The sequence below is a fragment of the Rhineura floridana genome, chromosome 8, assembly GCF_030035675.1.
Source record: "Rhineura floridana isolate rRhiFlo1 chromosome 8, rRhiFlo1.hap2, whole genome shotgun sequence".
NCBI lineage: Eukaryota > Metazoa > Chordata > Lepidosauria > Squamata > Rhineuridae > Rhineura > Rhineura floridana.
The window spans coordinates 118284835-118305316 of NC_084487.1; the positions used below are offsets into that span (position 1 = coordinate 118284835).

General features: G+C 41.6%; 1 protein-coding gene across 6 annotated transcripts in view; it reads left to right on the plus strand.

Annotated features, from left to right (window-relative positions):
- CDC123 (cell division cycle 123) overlaps positions 1 to 20482 on the plus strand; it is a 60694-nt gene that overhangs the window by 32975 nt on the left and 7237 nt on the right. For all 6 annotated transcript variants that reach the window (XM_061582249.1, XM_061582246.1, XM_061582250.1 and 3 more), the window contains exon 11: positions 2496 to 2524. In XM_061582249.1, the coding sequence (XP_061438233.1) occupies positions 2496 to 2524 (29 nt within the window). The remainder of the gene's footprint in view (positions 1 to 2495; positions 2525 to 20482) is intronic.

A 20482-nucleotide genomic window follows, 5' to 3' on the forward strand; every position in this document is an offset into this window, starting at 1 on the left:
GTCCAAGACGGGGGCTGGGGCATCCTATGAGTCCATCCCACTATATGCCCACTCCCCAGGTTCCCAGTCCAAGTCCTCATCCTCCGTTTCTCCCTCATCTAACTGCCCCCTGCCTGTTTGGCTCATGACATTGGGGGAGGGGAAGGCCTGTCTCCTGAAAGAGTTCTTAATGGCCCATATTGCTTCCCTGACTGATTCTTACACATTGATGGGGACACTTGACAGACCCATCAATTCACAGACCCTTGGCTCCTCTATTATCTTGACAAAGAAAACTGGTTTGCCCAGTTTAGCACATCTCCCCATTGCAGAGACACACAGCTATAAGCTAGAAGGGGTCTCTCATTCAAACCCACCCCCACAATCCTATAACAATTCACTAATAGGCAAAAAAACCCTTGCGGTTTAAGAACATACCCATGGCCGCCAGATATTTCTGTCAAACTTTAAAAAGCAGGGAAATTGGGCAGCTATAGTGAATGCACCAGGGGAGCAGGAGACCTGAACTCCTCTCTGAGATATTGTACTGCCCTACAAATTTGTCAAAATGTAAACACAAGTTGGCTTGGTCTTTCACAGTCCAATCCACTTCCTGTGTAGCTTGGAAGAATTTGGTAACATGTGCCTCTGAGCATAGGGTAAGTGGTGGCAACACCTGTAATAAGGATTGCATCTCTAAAGATGGAGAACTACATTTTGTATGTTTGTTGATGTTCTTCATACTTTGCTGCTTTCCTGTGTTACTACTGTTTCTACATAGAATCTAACCTAGAAAATTATATTTCTCTCATTATTCATCCCAGAGATCTTGTTAAATTTATTTTTATTAGTTTTAAAGACTTTTTATTGGTCACCGTCATATGATGGTTAAGAGAGCCCTTGTATTTTAAACTGGAGGTATATTCTATTTCTATTTTGGGTGCATTAACAGCTGAATCTGAAACTGCACTTTGATGTAAAATCAGACTGATTACAATATGTTTCTACTTAAGCAATGAATCTAGCTGTTGGAAAAAACAAACTTGGCCTGCCCAAGATGCCTGTATTCAGCCTGCTATTGTTAAACGACTCCACTTAAGGAAGGGTGGGCATGGTCAATTAAAAACATAGAGCCCACCTAGAAATTTGCTAGAATATATTTCACCTACCACTGTTTTATCTTGTGCAAACTGAGACACTAAGAGCTACAATCCCCAGAAGAGGGGCTGACTGTTTAAACCACTCTGGCCACTGGAGCTATGTCAGGGAAATAGGAGTCTCCTAACAACTCAGCACCCTTCACAAACTACACTTCCCAGGATTCTTTGGGGGAAGCTATGACTGTTTAAAGTGGAATAAATGTCTGGTGTGGGTGTGGCCTCCTGATTAGCCAAGCCAAACCGCTCTGAGTCTGGCTTTTATAACACTGACAGTTGGTTCTTACTAAGCATTCCTGCGCTATCATAGAGTCCAATGTTAACTTTATTAAAAATCAGCCATGTATTTTGTTAACTTTTAAACTGCAGAAGATGAAGGTCAGAGTATGGGGCAAGGTCAGTAATAGGATTACAGATACTTTGTTAACAAGGCTGCTTTTAATTAATTTCAACAAATTATGAGACCACTGACAGAAAAAAGTCTGACGGGTCTGGAATTTTTTCCCCTCTTGTTTTACACTTTGAACTCTAGATTCTCTCTGAGTGTTTTGTGTATTGCCATGAAAATTTAGAGGGTTGATAAGCAAGCGTTTCTGAGTTCAGAACTATAGGTTTTGTAATGTTTTGTTTTGAAATGAGCTTATGGGAAGCAGCAGAATGGCATGGTGGGTATTTGCTATTTAACATGGTGGAATGCAAAAAAAGCCATGTTGACTATAGTATACAGCCAATCTCGTGGCTGTATAATAAATAAACTCGCCTAATCCCAACAGCTTCAATGAGGGATGGCTAACTTTTTTTGGTCAACCCTCCACGGGTTGCATGCCAGTGGTAGGTGTAGCCACACTGTACTACTGCACACATACTCTCTTGGGTACACACAGGCACACAATCTCAGCCCCTCCCAAAGAATACCCTGTTTGGGGGCTTTCCAGGCTCTGCTGCCAATGGGCAGCCAGCAGGCAGAACAGGGAGTTTTATCCTAGCGTCACTCCATGGGTGGAGGCCAGCGAAGCTGTTCTGGGCTGGATGAAGGGATACCTCTGTCCCATCCTATCTTTCCCCTGCCCCCCAACAGTGCAGCAGATTGAGGGTTTGGTTTGCGCTCTCATTTGTCCTGGTTTTCTGGCAAGTACGATGTTGATGGAATGAGGAAGAATATACCCTCCTCCCATTTTGCCCAGAGCATCTCAGCACAGCACAGGAAGAATTCTAGTAGAACATCAGATGAGCATCTTCAGTTTTATGGAGACCTACAAACAGAAGATATGAAATGACTTTAAATTTTTGCTTTGTTCTCTAAATAAACCTATTAATCTCACCTCTTCCCCACTCCTTTTTCTCATCTAATCTTTCTAGTTGTGTTTGATATCTACAGAGATAGCATGGTAAGTGAACCTTTGCATTTAGTATGTTGTATTTTTTTCTTCTGTGCAAATTCTGATGCTTTCTAAGTCAGCTTTTCCCAACCTTTTGGTCCCCAGATGCTGTTAGACTACAACTCCCATCAGCCCCAGCCAGCATGGCCAATGATCAGGAATGAGAATGATGAGAATTGTAGTCCAGCAACATCAGGGGACCTAAAGGTTGGGAAAAGCTGTTCTAAGTGATTGGGGAGAACTATATTTAAACTATGGTCTCCTCCTTGGCGACACAATTTTTTATTGAATTCTGTCTTTTTTCTATAAAAATGGACAATCCTAATGTACAATCATAAAACAGAGTTGTCATGATCTTGTGCAGGGTATCCATCAACAAGCCTCTTTCTAACAATCTCAAATTAGTAGAACTAGGATCCAAAGTGCTTCAGGCACACTATGTGTTGTCAATGGGGCTTTTACTTTTTTCTTTGGACAGCACATTTTAGACAGATTTTGATGCTCCTCCTCTCAGTTTCAGAAGATATTTGCCATGTGATAGGAGGAGCTGCTTTTTGAGAAATGCAACTCCTTAAGGGCCCTTGGAGTCGTTGGATCCCAGCTTACATTACAAAGCAAGACACGTCACTGAATGGTTTCATCTGAGGGCCAAACTATACATGACCTTAACTGCATACTTTTGCCTTTTGTATGCAGGTTTTCCTCTACAAATTGCAATCAAGGGATTGGGACCCTAACATGGAAGTGTTAGGGACCTTAAGCCTTCCCCTCCCCCCCCATGAAGTCTCAGTCCAAATCAGGCCCCCTGTGTCTGCAATTTGCATTTTGATAAAAGATTCAATTCATTTCCCAATGACCCAATGTTTTGAAATGAACATTGCAATTGCTGGGGGTAAAGAGTTAAAGCCCTTCCACTTTAGGGTCTGAATGACAGACCTCGCATTGGCAATCTGTGGGGAAAACACTTCACTCATGGGCAGAACTGCACAGTTAGATTAAGGTCATGCTGGGCCCTGAAACAGACTAAAATGGTAGTTGCAGTAAGTAACAAGCACATCAGCTATAAAGAACATAGATTCTCTATAGTTAAGGCCTAGACAGATGAAGAGGAATAAATCCTCAGAATCTCTGATAAAAACTGCTATTGCATGTCAGTGACTGTAATACAATCTTGGCCTCCCTGGTTGTTCCCATTCCTTGGGTGAGGTAGTGTAGACAAAATGAATGAATTTGATGGTAATTAAAGAAAGATAATAGTTAATGGAAATACCCATTCTTTCACTTATAAGGCTTAAATTTTAGCCTAAAATTAAAACTGACTTGCCAAATTTAGAGCCAATTTATAAAATTAGGAAAATGTTATGTATGATTTCAGGTTGAACCAGGGTGGGGAGTATAATTGTGGGTATGCATGTACACACACTACACTGCATGTGTAGTACATCTGGCAGAAGCCTAGACTGCACCATTTTATCTTATTTATGTTTGATTTCTATATGCCAAAAGTTTAGTAGGGCACAAGGGAGAGGAGCATTCAGGCATGTATTCCTGCTATGTGCATCCTGAAACGATTTGTCCATGGAAAGCTTTTATGTAGAGATTCTGCTGCGGGTGTAAACTGGTGCCGGACCACACAATCATTTTGCCCAAAATTACCATGAACAAGAAAGAATCGGAGCTGAGTAGCTTGCTCTCTCAAAAGGAAAAACATTTTTTTTCTGAGCTGGTCAGTTGTTGGCAGAAGGGTCACTGGCTATGTTAGCATCTCATGTTACAACATGGTATAGTGTGACATTCCCAAGCCACCGCAAGTCTCAGGCTTGCATGCTTCATCCTCCAGTGCAGATGAGAGGAAGAGTTCAGAAGCCTTTGCTTCTGCTTTTTGCCAACCTTTGTTTTGCCAAATTGTACAGACCAGAATTATGATTCAGACAAGGTATGCTTAATTTCCACAAGCCAGCTTTGGAAGCCACAGTTTGAGATTGGCTTCTTTGAAACTAACTGTTGTGTTAAACACAGTTTGTCACACCAGGCCACACATCAGTCATGGTTAAGCAATACCTTCCAGAAAAGGGAGGGGGTTGCAGAAGTCTGAGCCTTACTGCAGCTTGTTCCATGGTTTTGCATTATATGTGAATGCTGCCACAGCCTCATATTTCGTATTGCTTAGTGTTGATTAGCAGAACTGAGAGTCTTTATTTGCTGCCGTTGGGTCATGGACCGGGCTGTTGTGCTGCGTTCGAGCGGTCTGGGTGCTGCCGTCGTTGCCGCTTGCCGCTTTTTGCCGCTTGCGGCTGCTGCGGGGCGTCTTTGCCGCCGTCGTTGTTGCTCCTTCTCTGGTCCTCTGGCTTCTGGCCGCTGTGGCGCGGCTGTTCTTGGGCCGCTGTCGTCGTGGGTGCTGTTGCCGCTTGGGTTTTTGCCCTGTCGCTGCCCTGCTCGTTCTGCTCCCGCCTTGCTGCATTGTCGGCCGTCGCTGTTCTCGCTGGTTGTGTGGACGTTGCTTTTGCCATCGCTGTCTCCGCCATTTTCGCCATCATTGTCATCGGAGGTGGAGCGGGTCGTCATCTGTTTTTGGGGGCGTGAATGCTGCATTTGCTGTTCTGGGATGCTGTGTGACTCTGTCCCTTTTGTTTTATCGTCATCTGGCCATCATTGCTGCTGTTGCTGCAGCTCCTTTAAGTGCGGCTCTGTTGCTACTATAGCTTAGCTTCTGAGATTGTAACATCTTGCCTCATTGCTGCCACCTGGAGGCAACTAATATGGTTGCATGTGTATTATGTGTGAATGATTGAGTTGTGATGTATGAGTTTTTATTTGGAAGTTTTGTAGTTATCTTAATATTGTTTGATTGTTTTATATGTATGTTGTAGTGCGTGATTGATTCAGTGTGTGTGTGTCTGTGTGTGAATTTTAGTGTGTATTGGTGTGAATGTGCATTGTGTGGGTGACTGTGATTTGGTGAGTGTGTATTGTGTGTTTTATTAGTTTTAATATGTGCCTGGGAGAGAGTATTATACATCGACCGGGGAGACTTTCGGGGGCCCCAATTAGCGTAGTGATGGGTAATGGGAGGTACGGCGTTGTGAGGAGAACGTGCCAGATAAGGGGAACTCGTCCCAGACAAGTAGTGTCTGTGACTTGTTCCGGTTCTCCTCACATCCCCAGGACTGCTGGTTGTCCTATCAGTCAGCCTTCGGATCTCCATGTGCTGTTGTTAAACGTCAGGTCGGTTCACCATAAGATCTCCCTTGTTCATGATTTAATTGTGGAGGAGGCGGCCGACCTGGCGTGCATAACTGAGACCTGGGTGGGCGATCAGGGAGGAGTTGCTCTTTCCCAGCTTTGCCCACCTGGGTATACGGTTCAGCATCATGGTAGAACCGAAGGACGGGGAGGTGGGGTTGCTGTGGTCTATAGGAGTTCTTTCTCACTCACCAAGCACCCTGTCCAGGTGTCGACTGGTTTGGAGTGTCTCCACCTTGTGCTGGGCCAGAGAGACAGACTGGGAATTTTGTTGGTGTGCCGCCCACCCGGCTGCCCAACAAATTCCCTAACTGAGCTGACAGAGGTAGTCTCGGAGGTATTGCTGCGGTCCCCTAGACTATTGGTACTGGGGGACTTCAACATCCATGCCGAGACTGCTTTATCTGGGGCGGCTCAGGACTTCATGGCCTCCATGACAACCATGGGGCTGTCTCAGGTTGTTACTGGCCCAACGCATGTGTCGGGACATACTCTTGATTTGATCTTCGCTACTGGACATGGAGATGGTGATCTGGTGGTTGGGGTTTTTTCATCTATCCCATTGTCATGGACAGATCACCGCTTGCTGAAGTTTAGGCTCACGGCGACCCTTTCCCTCTGCAAGGGTGGGGGGCCTATTAAATTGGTCCGCCCCCGGAGACTAATGGATCCTGAGGGTTTCCAAAGGGCTCTGGGGGATTTCCCGACTGAGAAGACTGGCGCTTCTGTCGAAGCCCTGGTTGGATTGTGGAATACGGAGCTGACCCGGGCAGTTGACACGATCGCTCCTATGCGCCCCCTCCTATGTAGAGCTCATACAGCCCCATGGTATACCTCGGAGCTGAGAGCAATGAAGCAAGAGAGGAGGAGGCTTGAGTGCAGATGGAGGCGGACTCCCGACGAATGCAATTATGCCTTGGTAAGTGCCTGCTCTAAGCGATATACAGCAGCGGTGAGGGCAGCAAAAAAGAGATATTTTGCTGCCACAATTAAGGCATCTCTCTCCCGCCCGGCGGAGCTCTTTAAAATCGTTCAAGGGCTTTTACATTCTGGCCCTCGGGACATTATAGATTCATCTGTAGCCCGCTGTGATGAGTTCACGAGGCACTTCCAGGATAAGATCGCATGCATTCGCCGGGACTTAGACTCCAATATTATGGCAGTGGGATCTAATGAAGCATCCAGAACATGGTCTTGTCCTTGTTTATTGGATGAGTTTCAGTCTGTACAGCTTGAGGATGTTGACAAGATCCTTGGACTGGTGCGGGCGACCACATCTGTTCTGGACCCTTGCCCCTCTTGGCTGGTGAAAGCTGGCAGGACCGGAACCGCTGGCTGGGCCAAGGAGATAATAAACGCCTCTCTGAGAGAGGGAGTGGTCCCTGACTGCCTGAAAGAGGCGGTTGTGAGACCGCTCCTGAAGAAACCCTCTTTGGACCCAGATAACCTGAACAACTATAGACCTGTGGTGAATGTTCCGTTCCTGGGCAAGGTGCTAGAACGGTGGTTGCCGGCCAGCTCCAGGGGCTCTTGGATGACACTGATTATCTTGATCCATTTCAATCCGGTTTCAGGCCCGGTTTTGGCACCGAAACAGCCTTGGTCACCCTGTATGATGACCTTTGTCGGGAGAGGGACAGGGGGAGTGTGACCCTGTTGATTCTCCTTGATCTCTCAGCTGCTTTTGATACCATCGACCATGGTATCCTTCTGGGAAGACTCACGGAGTTGGGAGTTCGGGGTACTGCTTGGCAGTGGCTCCGCTCCTACTTGGTGGGTCGCCACCAGAAGGTAGTGCTTGGGGAACATTGCTCAATGCCCTGGACTCTCCATTGTGGAGTCCCGCAGGGATCGGTACTGTCCCCCATGCTTTTCAACATCTACATGAAGCCGCTGGGTGCGGTCATCAGGAGTTTTGGGGTGCGTTGCCATCAGTACGCTGATGACACGCAGCTCTATTTCTCCTTTTCATCCTCTTCAGGTGAGGCTGTTAACGTGCTAAACCGCTGTCTGGCCGCGATAATGGACTGGATGGGAGCTAACAGACTGAAGCTCAATCCAGACAAGACCGAGACGCTGTTGGTGAGTGCCTTCTCTGCCCAGATGGAGGATGTTCATCCTGTTCTTGATGGGGTTACACTCCCCTTGAAGGAACAGGTGCGTAGCTTGGGGGTTCTTTTTGATTCTTCCTTGTCACTTGAGGCCCAGGTGGCCTCGGTGGCACGGAATGCTTTCTACCATCTTCGCCTGGTAGCCCAGCTACGTCCCTATCTGGACAGTGACGACCTCGCCTCAGTTGTTCATGCTCTGGTAACTTCTAGACTGGACTACTGCAATGCGCTCTACGTTGGGCTGCCCTTGAAGACTGTTTGGAAACTACAACTAGTCCAGAATGCAGCGGCCAGATTGCTGACACGGACCAGAAGGTCCGCTCATATAACACCTGTTCTGGCCCGTCTGCACTGGCTTCCTGTTTGTTTCCGGGCTAGATTTAAAGTGCTGGTTTTGACCTATAAAGCCCTACACGGCATGGGACCGCAATACCTGGTGGACCGCCTCTCTCAATATGAACCTACCCGGACACTGCGCTCAACATCTAAGGCCCTCCTCCGAGTGCCATCCCATCGAGAAGCTCGGAGGGTGGTGACTAGAACCAGGGCCTTTTCTGTGGTGGCCCCCGAACTGTGGAACAGCCCCCGCAATGAGGTGCGCCTGGCGCCGACGCTACTATCTTTTCGGCGCCAGGTGAAAACCTTTTTATACTCCCAGGCATTTTAAAGTGTGTTTTAATAGCATTTTCATCATTATTTGTATTTTGGATGTTGTTTGGTTCTTTTATTGTTTGTTTGTTTTGTTTTCTTGATTTATTGTATTTATACATTGCTTGTTTTTTTATCTTTTTGTACACCGCCCAGAGAGCCTTCGGGCTTAGGGCGGTATATAAATTAAATTAAATAAATAAAATAAAACTAAAAACCTTTGAATGTAGTTGGTAATGGCTGCATTCATATGTAAAGTCAAATCTTCCCTTTTTTATCCACATTTTATTTCATTTTTTAGGCTAAGCAAATGCATTCTGTTAAGCAACTTTTGTATGAAACACTAAAAAAAAATCTGACATTGGTCAATTGTTGCATAGGAACTTTGGTTTAATATGTGTACTTATGCAGCAGCTAATCATTCATCTGAAAAATATCTCTTGTAGTTGGTTGCTTTCCCCTACAATGCCTGCATAGCTCTGAAAGAGCAAGTGCCTGACAACCAGTATTGTAAATTTGCTGGGCTTTATCTTCAGCAGAAACCTGTTTCTAGTTACCACAGAACTGGAGTGATTTTGCAGATTGTAATGCCGTTCTCACCTGAAAAGACCATTCTTCAACACATGAACATAGAAATTACAGCTTGCGTTGCTACAAGGGAATTAATGACTTCTCTTTAACAACTAAGGCACGAGTTCTGCTTCATCCTTCTCAGTCATACCTTGCTGAAATTTGCTTGGTGCCTTATTTGGAGATGGAGACAAAAATGGCAGGGTTGCATGATAATACGCAGCATTTCTATACTGCATTTTAACTGTTCAAAGCAAGTCTACCACTGCATTCCAAGCCCTCCTGGCTTATGCTGGCCAGGGTAGAAGGGACAGTGTGACGCCCTTCCCTGGCTCTCCCTGTCAGGTTCCTACCTGCTCGTGGTTACTGCCTGTCTCTAGGCACCACCAGGGACTCCACCAGTCCAGACTGTCCTTTTATATGGTTTCTCTCCCCGCTCTATCACAGATCTCAACAGATCCCCCTGCTAGGCAACCACCGGTCACGTCCTAATACTAGTATTTCCAGAGACTCTGAATACTGGTATTGTTATTCTCTTCACCGCTGCCACCATTTGTTACAGTTTCCCTTCAGCCTTGGTCATTACCTTACCCTCCCTTCTGGTCTGTGAAACCCCAGCCAAGGATTAGGCCTTTGGTAAACCAGATTAAGTATTTATGACAGATAACAAAGCTGACAAGATTAACAAGATTTATTCTTAAGGCACATAAGCATATGGTTTTACTCAATACTAATCCGAACTCCACCCCCCTCCTTCTCCACTTTCTCCTGGCAAACAACTCTCTAAACCCCACCAAGCAACCCACTCAGTTCACATCATCCACCACCACCACCTCTCAGATTCCACTGTCTCTCTTCCTTTTATACATTCAGCCATTTTAAACACTCAGCCAATCATCTAGCATTCTACTGCCCATTCACTCCCCCTCCTCTTTCACTCCACTTACCATGTGTCTTCTAAACAACCAACACTTACCATATATACATTAATATAGGAACATCACAGACAGCAGGCATGTTTTGCTTTATTTTTCATTCTGCCCGCTCCAGTCTGCTATAGTTGATGGACCCAGCCCACCTCTGGATTGCACCACTGGTTCCCTGACCCTGTCTCAAAACGCCCTATATTGGGGCTTACTGGGGACGGAAGCTTTCTACCCACTGGACAAAGTTGGGGCCTTTGCTACAGCGGAGTCCCTCCACACTAGCAGGGATCCTTTCTGCTAGTAGGGGCCAACAGAAAAGCAACCACACACCACCCTAATCCCCTTCCCAGCCATCAACATTAGAGAGAGGCAGGATTGCACTCTGGAACTAATACCCAAACTGTGCCCCCCCCCAGGACAGAAACAAATAAAAAGTGTATTTTTGTGGTGACTAGGAGCCAGTTGCAAGATAACAGAGTATTTCACATGCATGTTGTATCCCTTTATTAGCTGACTGCATGAAACCCTATGCTAAAAAACATTGTCCGTGAAGTTATGATTGTTTTGTGGTGGCTCCTTCACATTTATTTTGTTTATTAAAAGATTTATAAACCACCATTCATGGTAGTTGTCCTCGCAAGGTTATGTATAAAATAGTTACACAATTACGTGTTAAACTTAATTAATTGTTGTGCCTTTTATTAATTGTTGACAGGCTAGAGAGCAGGGCCTCACTGGCTAATCTTGGAGCTCAGGCAGGCTCATACAGGTGCAGGCACTCCTTCAGATAGCAAAAACTCACAAAAAAAGGAGGGGGAAAAACCCCCCAAAATGCCACACAAGATCAGGGAGATAAAAAAAATTTTTCAAAACGGTTTTTATTGTATAAATCTGTATTGGAACTTGCCCAATGCGTTTCAGCCCAACCAGGGCTTTCATCAGGGGCTATAAACGTAACAGAAAATTACAATGAAATGGACAGACCTTTATCACTTACATATCTAAAATTAAGGAATACTATGAGTATAACAACATATATTTTGTGACTAACAGTTCTAATGATATTTTCTTTAAAAGTAAACTTTTTGGATTTCAGTACAAACCAGGTTGGATTTGTTTGTTTTTTTTAGAAATATTAGACTCCGACAATATTTTGGGAATACCACCTCCCATTACACAGATTCAAAGAGCATGTTTAAACCACCATCAAAGTTTATGCCACCAGGACCTGTAGATCCTTTAGTGCAAACCTTCGAGAAATTAGTTACTCGAGATCTGGAACAACATGAAATAACATCCCATCAACGTTATCGTAATCTTAGTAATGAAGAACAACGTGCATTAAAAATCATGTCTGAGGACACTTCAATCGTCATAAAATCAGCAGACAAAGGGGGTGCATTTGTTATACAGGATGTAGATATGTATAAAAAAGAGGTACAACGACAATTAATGGATATTACTGCATATAGAGTATGTGATAGTAACCCTACCGTTTCAATTACAAGAGATATTGAGAACACCTTGGAAGAAGGTATGTGTTTGGGTTATATTACTCAAGAAGAACGACGTTTTTTGTGTAAAGAAAATCCTAGAATTCCTGTTTTTTATATTTTACCTAAAATACATAAAAAGGTAATCCCCCCTCCAGGACGCCCAATCGTTTCAGGATGTGGTTCCATTTTGGAACCTCTTTCACAATTTGTAGACCACTTTTTAAAACCATTTGTACCCTTGATACCATCATACATAAGAGATTCCACTGATTTTATTAATAAGACGAAATCTATCCAGATACAGTCCTCTGACTTGTTGGTCACCTTGGATGTGCAATCATTATATACAAGTATACCACAGCAAGAAGCTCTGGACATCATTCGATCCACTCTAGAAAGACGTGACATTACTTACCCGCCCCACACACTTTTTGTGTGAGTTGGCAGATATAGCCATGTGTAAGAACTATTTTAGGTTTGGTCAGACATATTACTGGCAAATAAAGGGATGGCCATGGGCTGCCCAATGGCCCCGGAGATTGCCAATTTGTTTATGGAATCTTTCGAAAAAGATGTTTTTGAATCTTCAAATAGATTTGCACAACATTTATCTTGCTGGTGGAGATTTATAGATGATATTTTCTGCATCTGGAAAGGCTCAATAGAATCATTCAAGGAATTTATAGAGTGGATAAATAATAAGGACACTAATATCCGACTAGATTACCAATGGGATAAAACAGAAATTATTTTTTTAGATCTATTGGTCAGCAAAAAAGATAATCATCTTCACACCACTATCTATAGGAAGTCTACAGATAAAAACACTTATCTCGGTTTTGATAGCTTTCATCCTTCAGCTCTCAGGCACAATTTGCCTCATGGACAATTCCTGAGAATTAAAAGAAACTGCTCTTTGGAAAAAGATTTCCTTTCACAATCAGATATTTTAAAACAACAATTTATCAATAGAGGGTATCCATCTGCAGTAGTTGAAAAAAACTTACAAAAAGCAAAACAAAGAAATAGGTCAGATCTGTTGCAAAAGACTACAAAAGCATCAAATTTCAGAATGCATTGTAATCTAACATACAACCATATCACAAATAAGATACAAAATAGTATAAAGAAAAATTGGCACATAGTGCAACATATTCCAGGCTGTCATAACTTACCTCTTTTTTCACACAAAAGAACCAGGAATTTGAAAGATATTTTGATTAAGAGTGATTTTAAAGAACAGGTGTCCTCTTCTTCTTATATCTTTCCAAATATCAATCCACCAGTGGGTCATCATCCGTGTGGCCATTGCACAATGTGTAAATATACCTCTAAAACTTTTCATTTCATCAATCACAGAGATCAAAGAAAATACACATTATATCATTTTTCAAATTGTAATACTGATCAAGTAATCTATGTAATTCAATGTGGATGTTTGAAATTATATGTGGGACAAACAACAAGAAAAGTGAAAATACGAATTGGAGAACATTTGAGCAACATTAAGAATAAAAGAATAGGGGTACCTTTGGTTTCACATTGTCTTCAATGCACTCAATACGTCAGAACAGGATTTAAATTTTGGGTTTTACAGAAGATACAAGGAGCATCTCCTTTGTTTCTTCTTAACAAAAAAGAAATAGAATGGATTTTAAGACTTAAAACTATAATACCAAATGGATTAAATGAAGATTTCTCATTGGTTCCTCTCTTATAACAATATTTGTATATTTAAATTTAATGATTTATGTAACTAGTTTTATTTGACTTTTACATAAGGTGTACTCCAGGTGTAACTAATCCTACACCTAAAGGTCAAATTAATTACCATGTTTTTTTTAAAAAAAATTAAATAAAAAAACCTATATAAGTCATATAGTTTCCTTCTGTAAACCATTATAAAATTATATAGCCTATGGTGCTTTTGAGAAAAGTTGTAGTTACTTTGTTTTTACACAAAGAAATTTCTTTAGATTTACAAACATGTGAGTACAAGTAATGTCTGTTTAGTTATATTGTTTCTCATAAGTTGAAATAACCTTATACATGTTTTGTTTTCTACTCTTGGAAACTATTACAAAACAATTCAATCCTTGGTATATTTTTATATATGATGCAATCATCATGCTTTGTTGCTATAAGAAAAATTTTAATTATTAAGTATAACAATGCCTTTTTATATTTTTTACAACAAAGTATAACAATGCTTTTTTATCCAAGTTTATTTTTGCAATTTAAAGTAAAGATTCTGTATTTACATTTGTGTAAAAGAAATCCAAAAAGTTTACTTTTAAAGAAAATATCATTAGAACTGTTAGTCACAAAATATATGTTATACTCATAGTATTCCTTAATTTTAGATATGTAAGTGATAAAGGTCTGTCCATTTCATTGTAATTTTCTGTTACGTTTATAGCCCCTGATGAAAGCCCTGGTTGGGCTGAAACGCGTTGGGCAAGTTCCAATACAGATTTATACAATAAAAACCATTTTGAAAAAAAAAATATCTCCCTGATCTTGTGTGGCATTTTGGGGGGTTTTTCCCCCCCCCTTTTTTGCGAGCTTTTGAATGCTCTTCACTTTGTTTTGTCTTTTACTCCTTCAGATAACCTGGTCCCAAACCATTTTGAAGCCAAACCAACACTGTAAATTGCACACACCAGGGGCAGACTCGGGTCCATTTTCTATAGGAACATGCAGTGGATTCTCCCTTGTGGAGAGAAGTGTTAGGAGAGGGGGAGGGGGGGCATGTAAAAACAATCTGTGTGTGTTACTAGGATCTACCCTCAGCGCATGAGAAATTTCATTTGCTTGAGTTCTGAGAGCCACACTTATGGTTTAACAAAGTTTCACAATGCTGCAAGTTGCCTAGTAAACATGTGATTGAGGAATAGGTCAGGGATTTACTCATATGGCAAAATAAAGGGGTAAATATGGTAATGCTAAACATAGTGACACTTTTTGGACTTTCCTTTTTTTGGTAGATTTTCAGCTACATCTCCAGGCTACAAATTGCTGCTAGGCTTACTATGCTGCTTCAGGATCTAGATATTATGGCTCTGAATATCAGGCCCAAGGGAATAACAGAAAGAAAGGGCTATTGTTGTGCTTCCCATAAGCATCTAGTTGCCTACTGGAGGGAAAGAGGATGCTGAACTAGATTGGTGTTGGATTAGATCCAACAAGGCTCTTACATTGTTTTTCTGTCAGTCTCTGGTAGCACTGACTGGCACTCAGATGTGTACTCTTTCTTCTCTTTGCCGCCTCCTGCTCCCTGTACCCCGTGGTTATTTCCTTTCTCTCTACCCCTTTACTAGATGGATAGGATGGGATCTGTGCAGGCCTTGAAACTGGAGTGTCTTGGGGATTATTCATCAAACATCACAGTGGTTGTTCAATAGTTCAGAAGAGCCCTGTTGGATCAGACCAATGGCCCATCTCATTCAGCATCCTGTTCTCTCAGTGGGCAGCCAGATGTCCCAATGGGAAGCCTGCAAGCAAGGGTCGTATGTAGCAGCCGTCTTCCCACTTGGGATTCCGCTGGTATTCAGAAGCATCCTACCTCCAACCGTGGAGGCAGAGCATAGTCATCATGGATAGTACCATTGGTAGCCTTATCCTTCATGAATTTATAATTTAATTTTGCTGATGTACATTTGATAAAACAATAAACCCAGATGAGCATGCTGTTTTGAACCAGCCCATGGCCAACTTTTAAATGGAATCAAATGATCTCACACTAATGTGTCAAGTGTAAGAACTGCATATATATATAGTTCAGTGTCTCTAGCTTATACTAAGCATTTGATAGATATCAAATTCTTGTATTATGGCTTTCCTCAGAGCAGCTTATGACTAGTAAGCTTGTACCACTGAAATCAGTGGGTTTACAAGCAACTGTCTTTGGGACTGGGCTATAAATGTCTGAAGTGTGCCTTGGCAGCTGAAAGATAGGAGGGCATGGCAAACAGGGCAATGGAGCTTTCAGAGCAACATTTCAGCTATGTGAATTTTAAGTCTGGGTTGAGAAAAAATGTTTATGCAGATTGATAAATAAACATTGAAAGTGGTTGTATAAATTAATCCTTAGTGGAAGGTTCTCCTTCAGGAATAATCCTATATGCTAGTTCAAAAAGCATAGCTATAAACATTGAGATGTCAAAAGCAGGCAGAAAAATGTACTTAACTGGCTATAATGTATTGGAACTGTAATATTAGGCTTTCTGTGTGCATTAATGGGTGGTTAGAGAGTGCTAGCAGTGGAAACCTGCTATTAAACAACTTTATCTTTTCAGTTTGCTATTAGAGAGCAAATGTGTTTTGTGCTCATATTGCTCGATCCTTGTTGGACATTGTTTTTTCTGAACTATGGGCAATTGCTCAAGGTTGTTCACCAAGGGGATGTTCACTCATTTTAAGGTATGGATCGTTGTGGTTGGGACTGTAGAACTTCCTTGTCCATTCAGGATCTCTGTAAGTGGTCTTTGATATTGGGCCTGCCTTCTGCTGGAATAGATAAGTCATAACTCTGATGTTCTTTTGTGCAGCTGTAACCTATTAAAATCCTGAGCATCCTAGTTTTCATTTAAAAGAAGGAAATCTGTAGGCCTTATGGCAGCACAGATAAGTTTGTTCAATAATTTTTATTCAGATTTTCATAAAACATACAAGACAAAATCATAAAACATTCAAAGACAAAAAACAAAATCAAAAATAGTTAAACAAAAAGAAAAAAAGAAAAAAAAAACAAAAATAAAAAATAAAGAGTAAAATATTGACTTCCCATTTGTCAAAGATCAAATCAGTTATAAGTCTATAATATATAACAATCCTGTCTCTTAAGTCATATTATAAAATCACTTTCCTCCAGTAGTTATCTTACTTAATCATCAAATCTCATAAACATTACTTTATTCTTTCCACAAAAAGTCAAAGAGAGGTTTCAATTCTTTAAGAAATATATCTATCAATTTTTTTTTCCAGATAAGCATATCGATTAATCCATCTCATTACTAATTATGATAATCTTATTGTCATAACCATAGTCAAAATAAACATTTCAATTAATCCATCACATCAGAATCTGTTAGGTTCAGTAATTTCAGTAGCCATTGTTCTATTATCTCTAGTAATTCCATTTTCCATCTTCCATCTTCAGTAGTCTTGTTAAGTCCAGTAATTTCAATATCCAATCTTCCATTATCAGTATTCCATAATAATCTTGCTGTCAAAGCCATAGTCATATAGTAAGAGTCTGATGGGAATTACCTCTATCCCAAATATTTTCTTGCCATCCATTCTGAATAGGTTGCTGAAATACTGCTGTAAAATCATATCTCTGTTCTTTTTTTCAAAATACACTGGGTCATCTCTTAAAAGTTTTTCCATTGTCACATGGCTGCAGTTAAGTCCATAGATTTTCTCTATATTGGGCTCCATCACATCATTCCAGTCCAGAAGATAGTCCATGCCATTGATAACTTTATCTCTAGAATCTTCATTAATTTCTTCAGAGATAACATTGAGTTCCAAACAATAGATTTTATTTCTAAAGTCCATAGACTCCAAATCTTGTTCCTGTTCCACGTTTGTTCCAATCTCCAGGATCTCCTCTCTCACAGGGACCCCTATTCCAGTCTCCAGGGTCTCCTCTCTCACAGGGACCCCTGTTCCAATCTCCGGGGTCTCCTCTCTCACAGGGACCCCTTCCAGGGTCACCTCTCTCACAGGGACCCTTATATCTTTAATCTCCTGCTTCATTTTACTCAATTCAATTTTCATTATCTCAATCTCATCCATTATTTTCTGAAACATAGTTATTTCCAGATTCTCAGCCACTTTCTTAATTGCCATTTTAAAAGAAAAATATAGGAAAACCACTTCTTATTTCAGCAACAATTGGGTTAATACTCCAAACTTGGTGACATCACAGTATAAACAGAGCAGACAGCCTTATCTCTCCAATAGTTAAGTAAACAAAATGCAGTTCCCAGGATCGAAACAATTAATGGCAATCGTCAAGAAACAGATTCGTCAAAATAAAATAGACCAAAAAGAGAGTAGTCTCAAAACAGTATAATATTTTTCAAAATAAAAATCTGGAATAGAAATCCCTCTTCTGTGTATATCTTTAGAATGCAAATCCAGGACAGCTTTTTGCAACAAAAACAGAGATAAGCTATTAATTAGTGCGTAGCAGAGAGAAGTTACGGCTCCCCAGTGAGATGTCAAAAACCGATCAACCTGGCAAATCTCTTTTAAACAGCAACAATTTAAGTCAAGTAAAAGAAAAATATAGAAAGAAGGGTGCTTGCCTGTTAGTGCGTTCTCTCTTAGAAGATAAGATGAACGTTCGCTTTAACAGATAGAGCTTGCTGTTGAAAATCCGTCCCACCTTCGTCGGCTGGACCTCGTCCCATAAATTAATGAGATCTGGTCGTCCCAACAAAAATAGGCTTTGAGGTTAATCTCTTCGTTTCTCCCTACCCGGGAGAAGTTTAATCAGTCAAAAAAAAAAAAGAAAAAACTGACTGATATATCTGAATAAGCTTCTTTTGAGGCAGGAGCCCGTCTCAAAAGCAGGCACAGGCTAAGTCACCCTTCCCGGAAGTCAGCAGCACAGATAAGTTTGAATGATGTGTATTAGCAAAACTTTGACATGGTCATAAACACTGGGAAAAGTGGCCTGCCTACCACATTCTAAGTGGTGTAGAAATCTTCTTGTCAAGTCCTTAAAAACTGTCTAGACAGGCCAACTGCATACTGTTTTAAGGCTTTGCATTTCATCAAACCAAAGACTAAGACCTTTCATACCATAGGGCAAACTTGGCATGAAACGGTGCTGTGTAGAAAAGACTGCAGAAAATAAGTCAGATTCTGTTGTTTCCTCTCGGGTAATATGGCACACAGGATATATTGCAGTCATAAGAACAGAATTATTGCCTTGCTGGATCAGGCCAGTGCCATCTTGATCCAGCATTTGGAACCCAGCAGTGTCTAACCAGATACCTCTAAGAACAGGGGTGTCTGGTGTGGTGCTTTCCATGTGTCATGGGCTACAGCTTCCACGAGCCTCAGTCAACATGGCCAATGGTCAGGGATAATGGGAGCAGTAATCCACAACATATGGAGGGCACCACATTAACTATCCCTGCTGACAGGGCCAGTTCTAAAGGGCGGCCGGGTGGAGCACTGGCCCGAGGGCCCTGGAGCTACAGGAGCCCCTGAGGGGCCCTCCACTTCCCTTCTGCGATCCACGGTACCATCCGCGGATTGCAGGCAGGAGCTTCCGCCTGCCCGCCATTCCCTTGCCCCATCTACCTGTCTCCTGCCTTTTAGCATTGCCCTTAATGAAGACGGCGGCCACGGCTTCCCTAAGGTACTGAAGCCGCTGCTGCCATCTTAGTTGACTTCCGGGAAGGATTGCTTAGCTTGTGCCTGCCTCTGAGACGAGCTCTCGTCTCAGAGGAAGCTTTTTCAGTTTTAAAACCAGCCAAAAGGTTTTTTTTGACTGGTAAAAACTTTCTCCCAGCCAAGGGAGAAACGAAGAGATTATCCACAAGCTTCGTTGTGTTTGTTGGGGGACTTGAATTCATTAGGAACGAAGGACCTGCCAGCAACATCGGACGGAGCCAGTGAATTTCAAGCAAGCTCAAACTGATTAAGCAAGACGTTTTTTTTTCTTTAAAGAAAAACGTATTCTAACAGGCAAGCATTCTTCTATCTACTCTTATCATTTTGTTATCGTTACAGTAAAAGAGATTTGTTAAAAGATCAGCAACAAAGAATCCCTGGGTGAGTTATAACTTGCTCTCATATACACGGAATTAAGGAGGAAGAAAATCGAAATAGCCTATCTTTGTTTTTTATTGCAAAAAGCTGGCATGGAATTGAGCATTTTAAAGATATAAACGGATGAGGGGCAACTAATCTAAAGAGAAATCTGATTTTATGACATTTGAGACTATTTTCTCTGATCTACTTTTTTTTTTTTTTGACGAATCTGCTTACTTTTTATGCCACTAATTTTTTGGATGCTGTGAACAAAATTTGTTTTGCACTTTTGGACACATAAGAGATAAGGCGGTTTGTGCTGTCTAGAGGGTGATGTCAGCAGGCTTGGAGGATTAACTCCTTTGTGACTGGAAAAAGAAATAAACTGTTCTTTGCTTGGGAATAGTTAAGAATGACAATCAAGAAGGTGGCTGAGACCCTGGATGTACAGAAAGGGGTTCTCTATCTAGATATGTTTCAGAAAATAATGAATGAGATTAAGCTGGTGAGACAGGAGCTGAGACAGAGCAGACAAGAGATGAAAAGTGAATTTGGCAAAATGAGACAGAAGCTGAAGGAAATTCAGGATTCTGTGAGAGGGGAGGTGGATGAGACCAAAGATATGGCTGGACAAATAAAAGAAGATGAAAGAAAAATTAAAGGAAAGGTTCAAGCCCTGGAGATTGGAATAGATATATCAACTATGGACTTGGAAAAAGATTTGGATTTTATGGTTGTGATGGATCCTGGAGACAAATATCACTGTTTGGAATTCAGCGCTGTCTTTGAAGGAATTGGTGAAGAGATTAGAGATAAAGATATCAATGGTTCAAAAAAATTCCTGGATTGGAAGGATTTGATGGAACTTGAAATGGAGAAAGTTTACAGAATTAATTCCAGATGTGTGACAATGGAAAAACTCTCTGGAGATGTGATGGTGCATTCTGTGGAAAGGAGGAGCAGAGATGCAGCTTTACAACAACATTTCAGTGGTACATTCGGAATTGATGGCAAGGAAATATTTGTGATGAAAGAAATTCCTATCAGACTTTTATTATATGACTATGACTATGACAGCAAGATTATTATGGGTGCAAGGATGGAGATGGAAGATGGAATTAACACTGAGAATGGCTATTGAAACTACTGGACCTAGCAGACTTGATGAGATGGATTAATTGACATGTTTATTTGGAG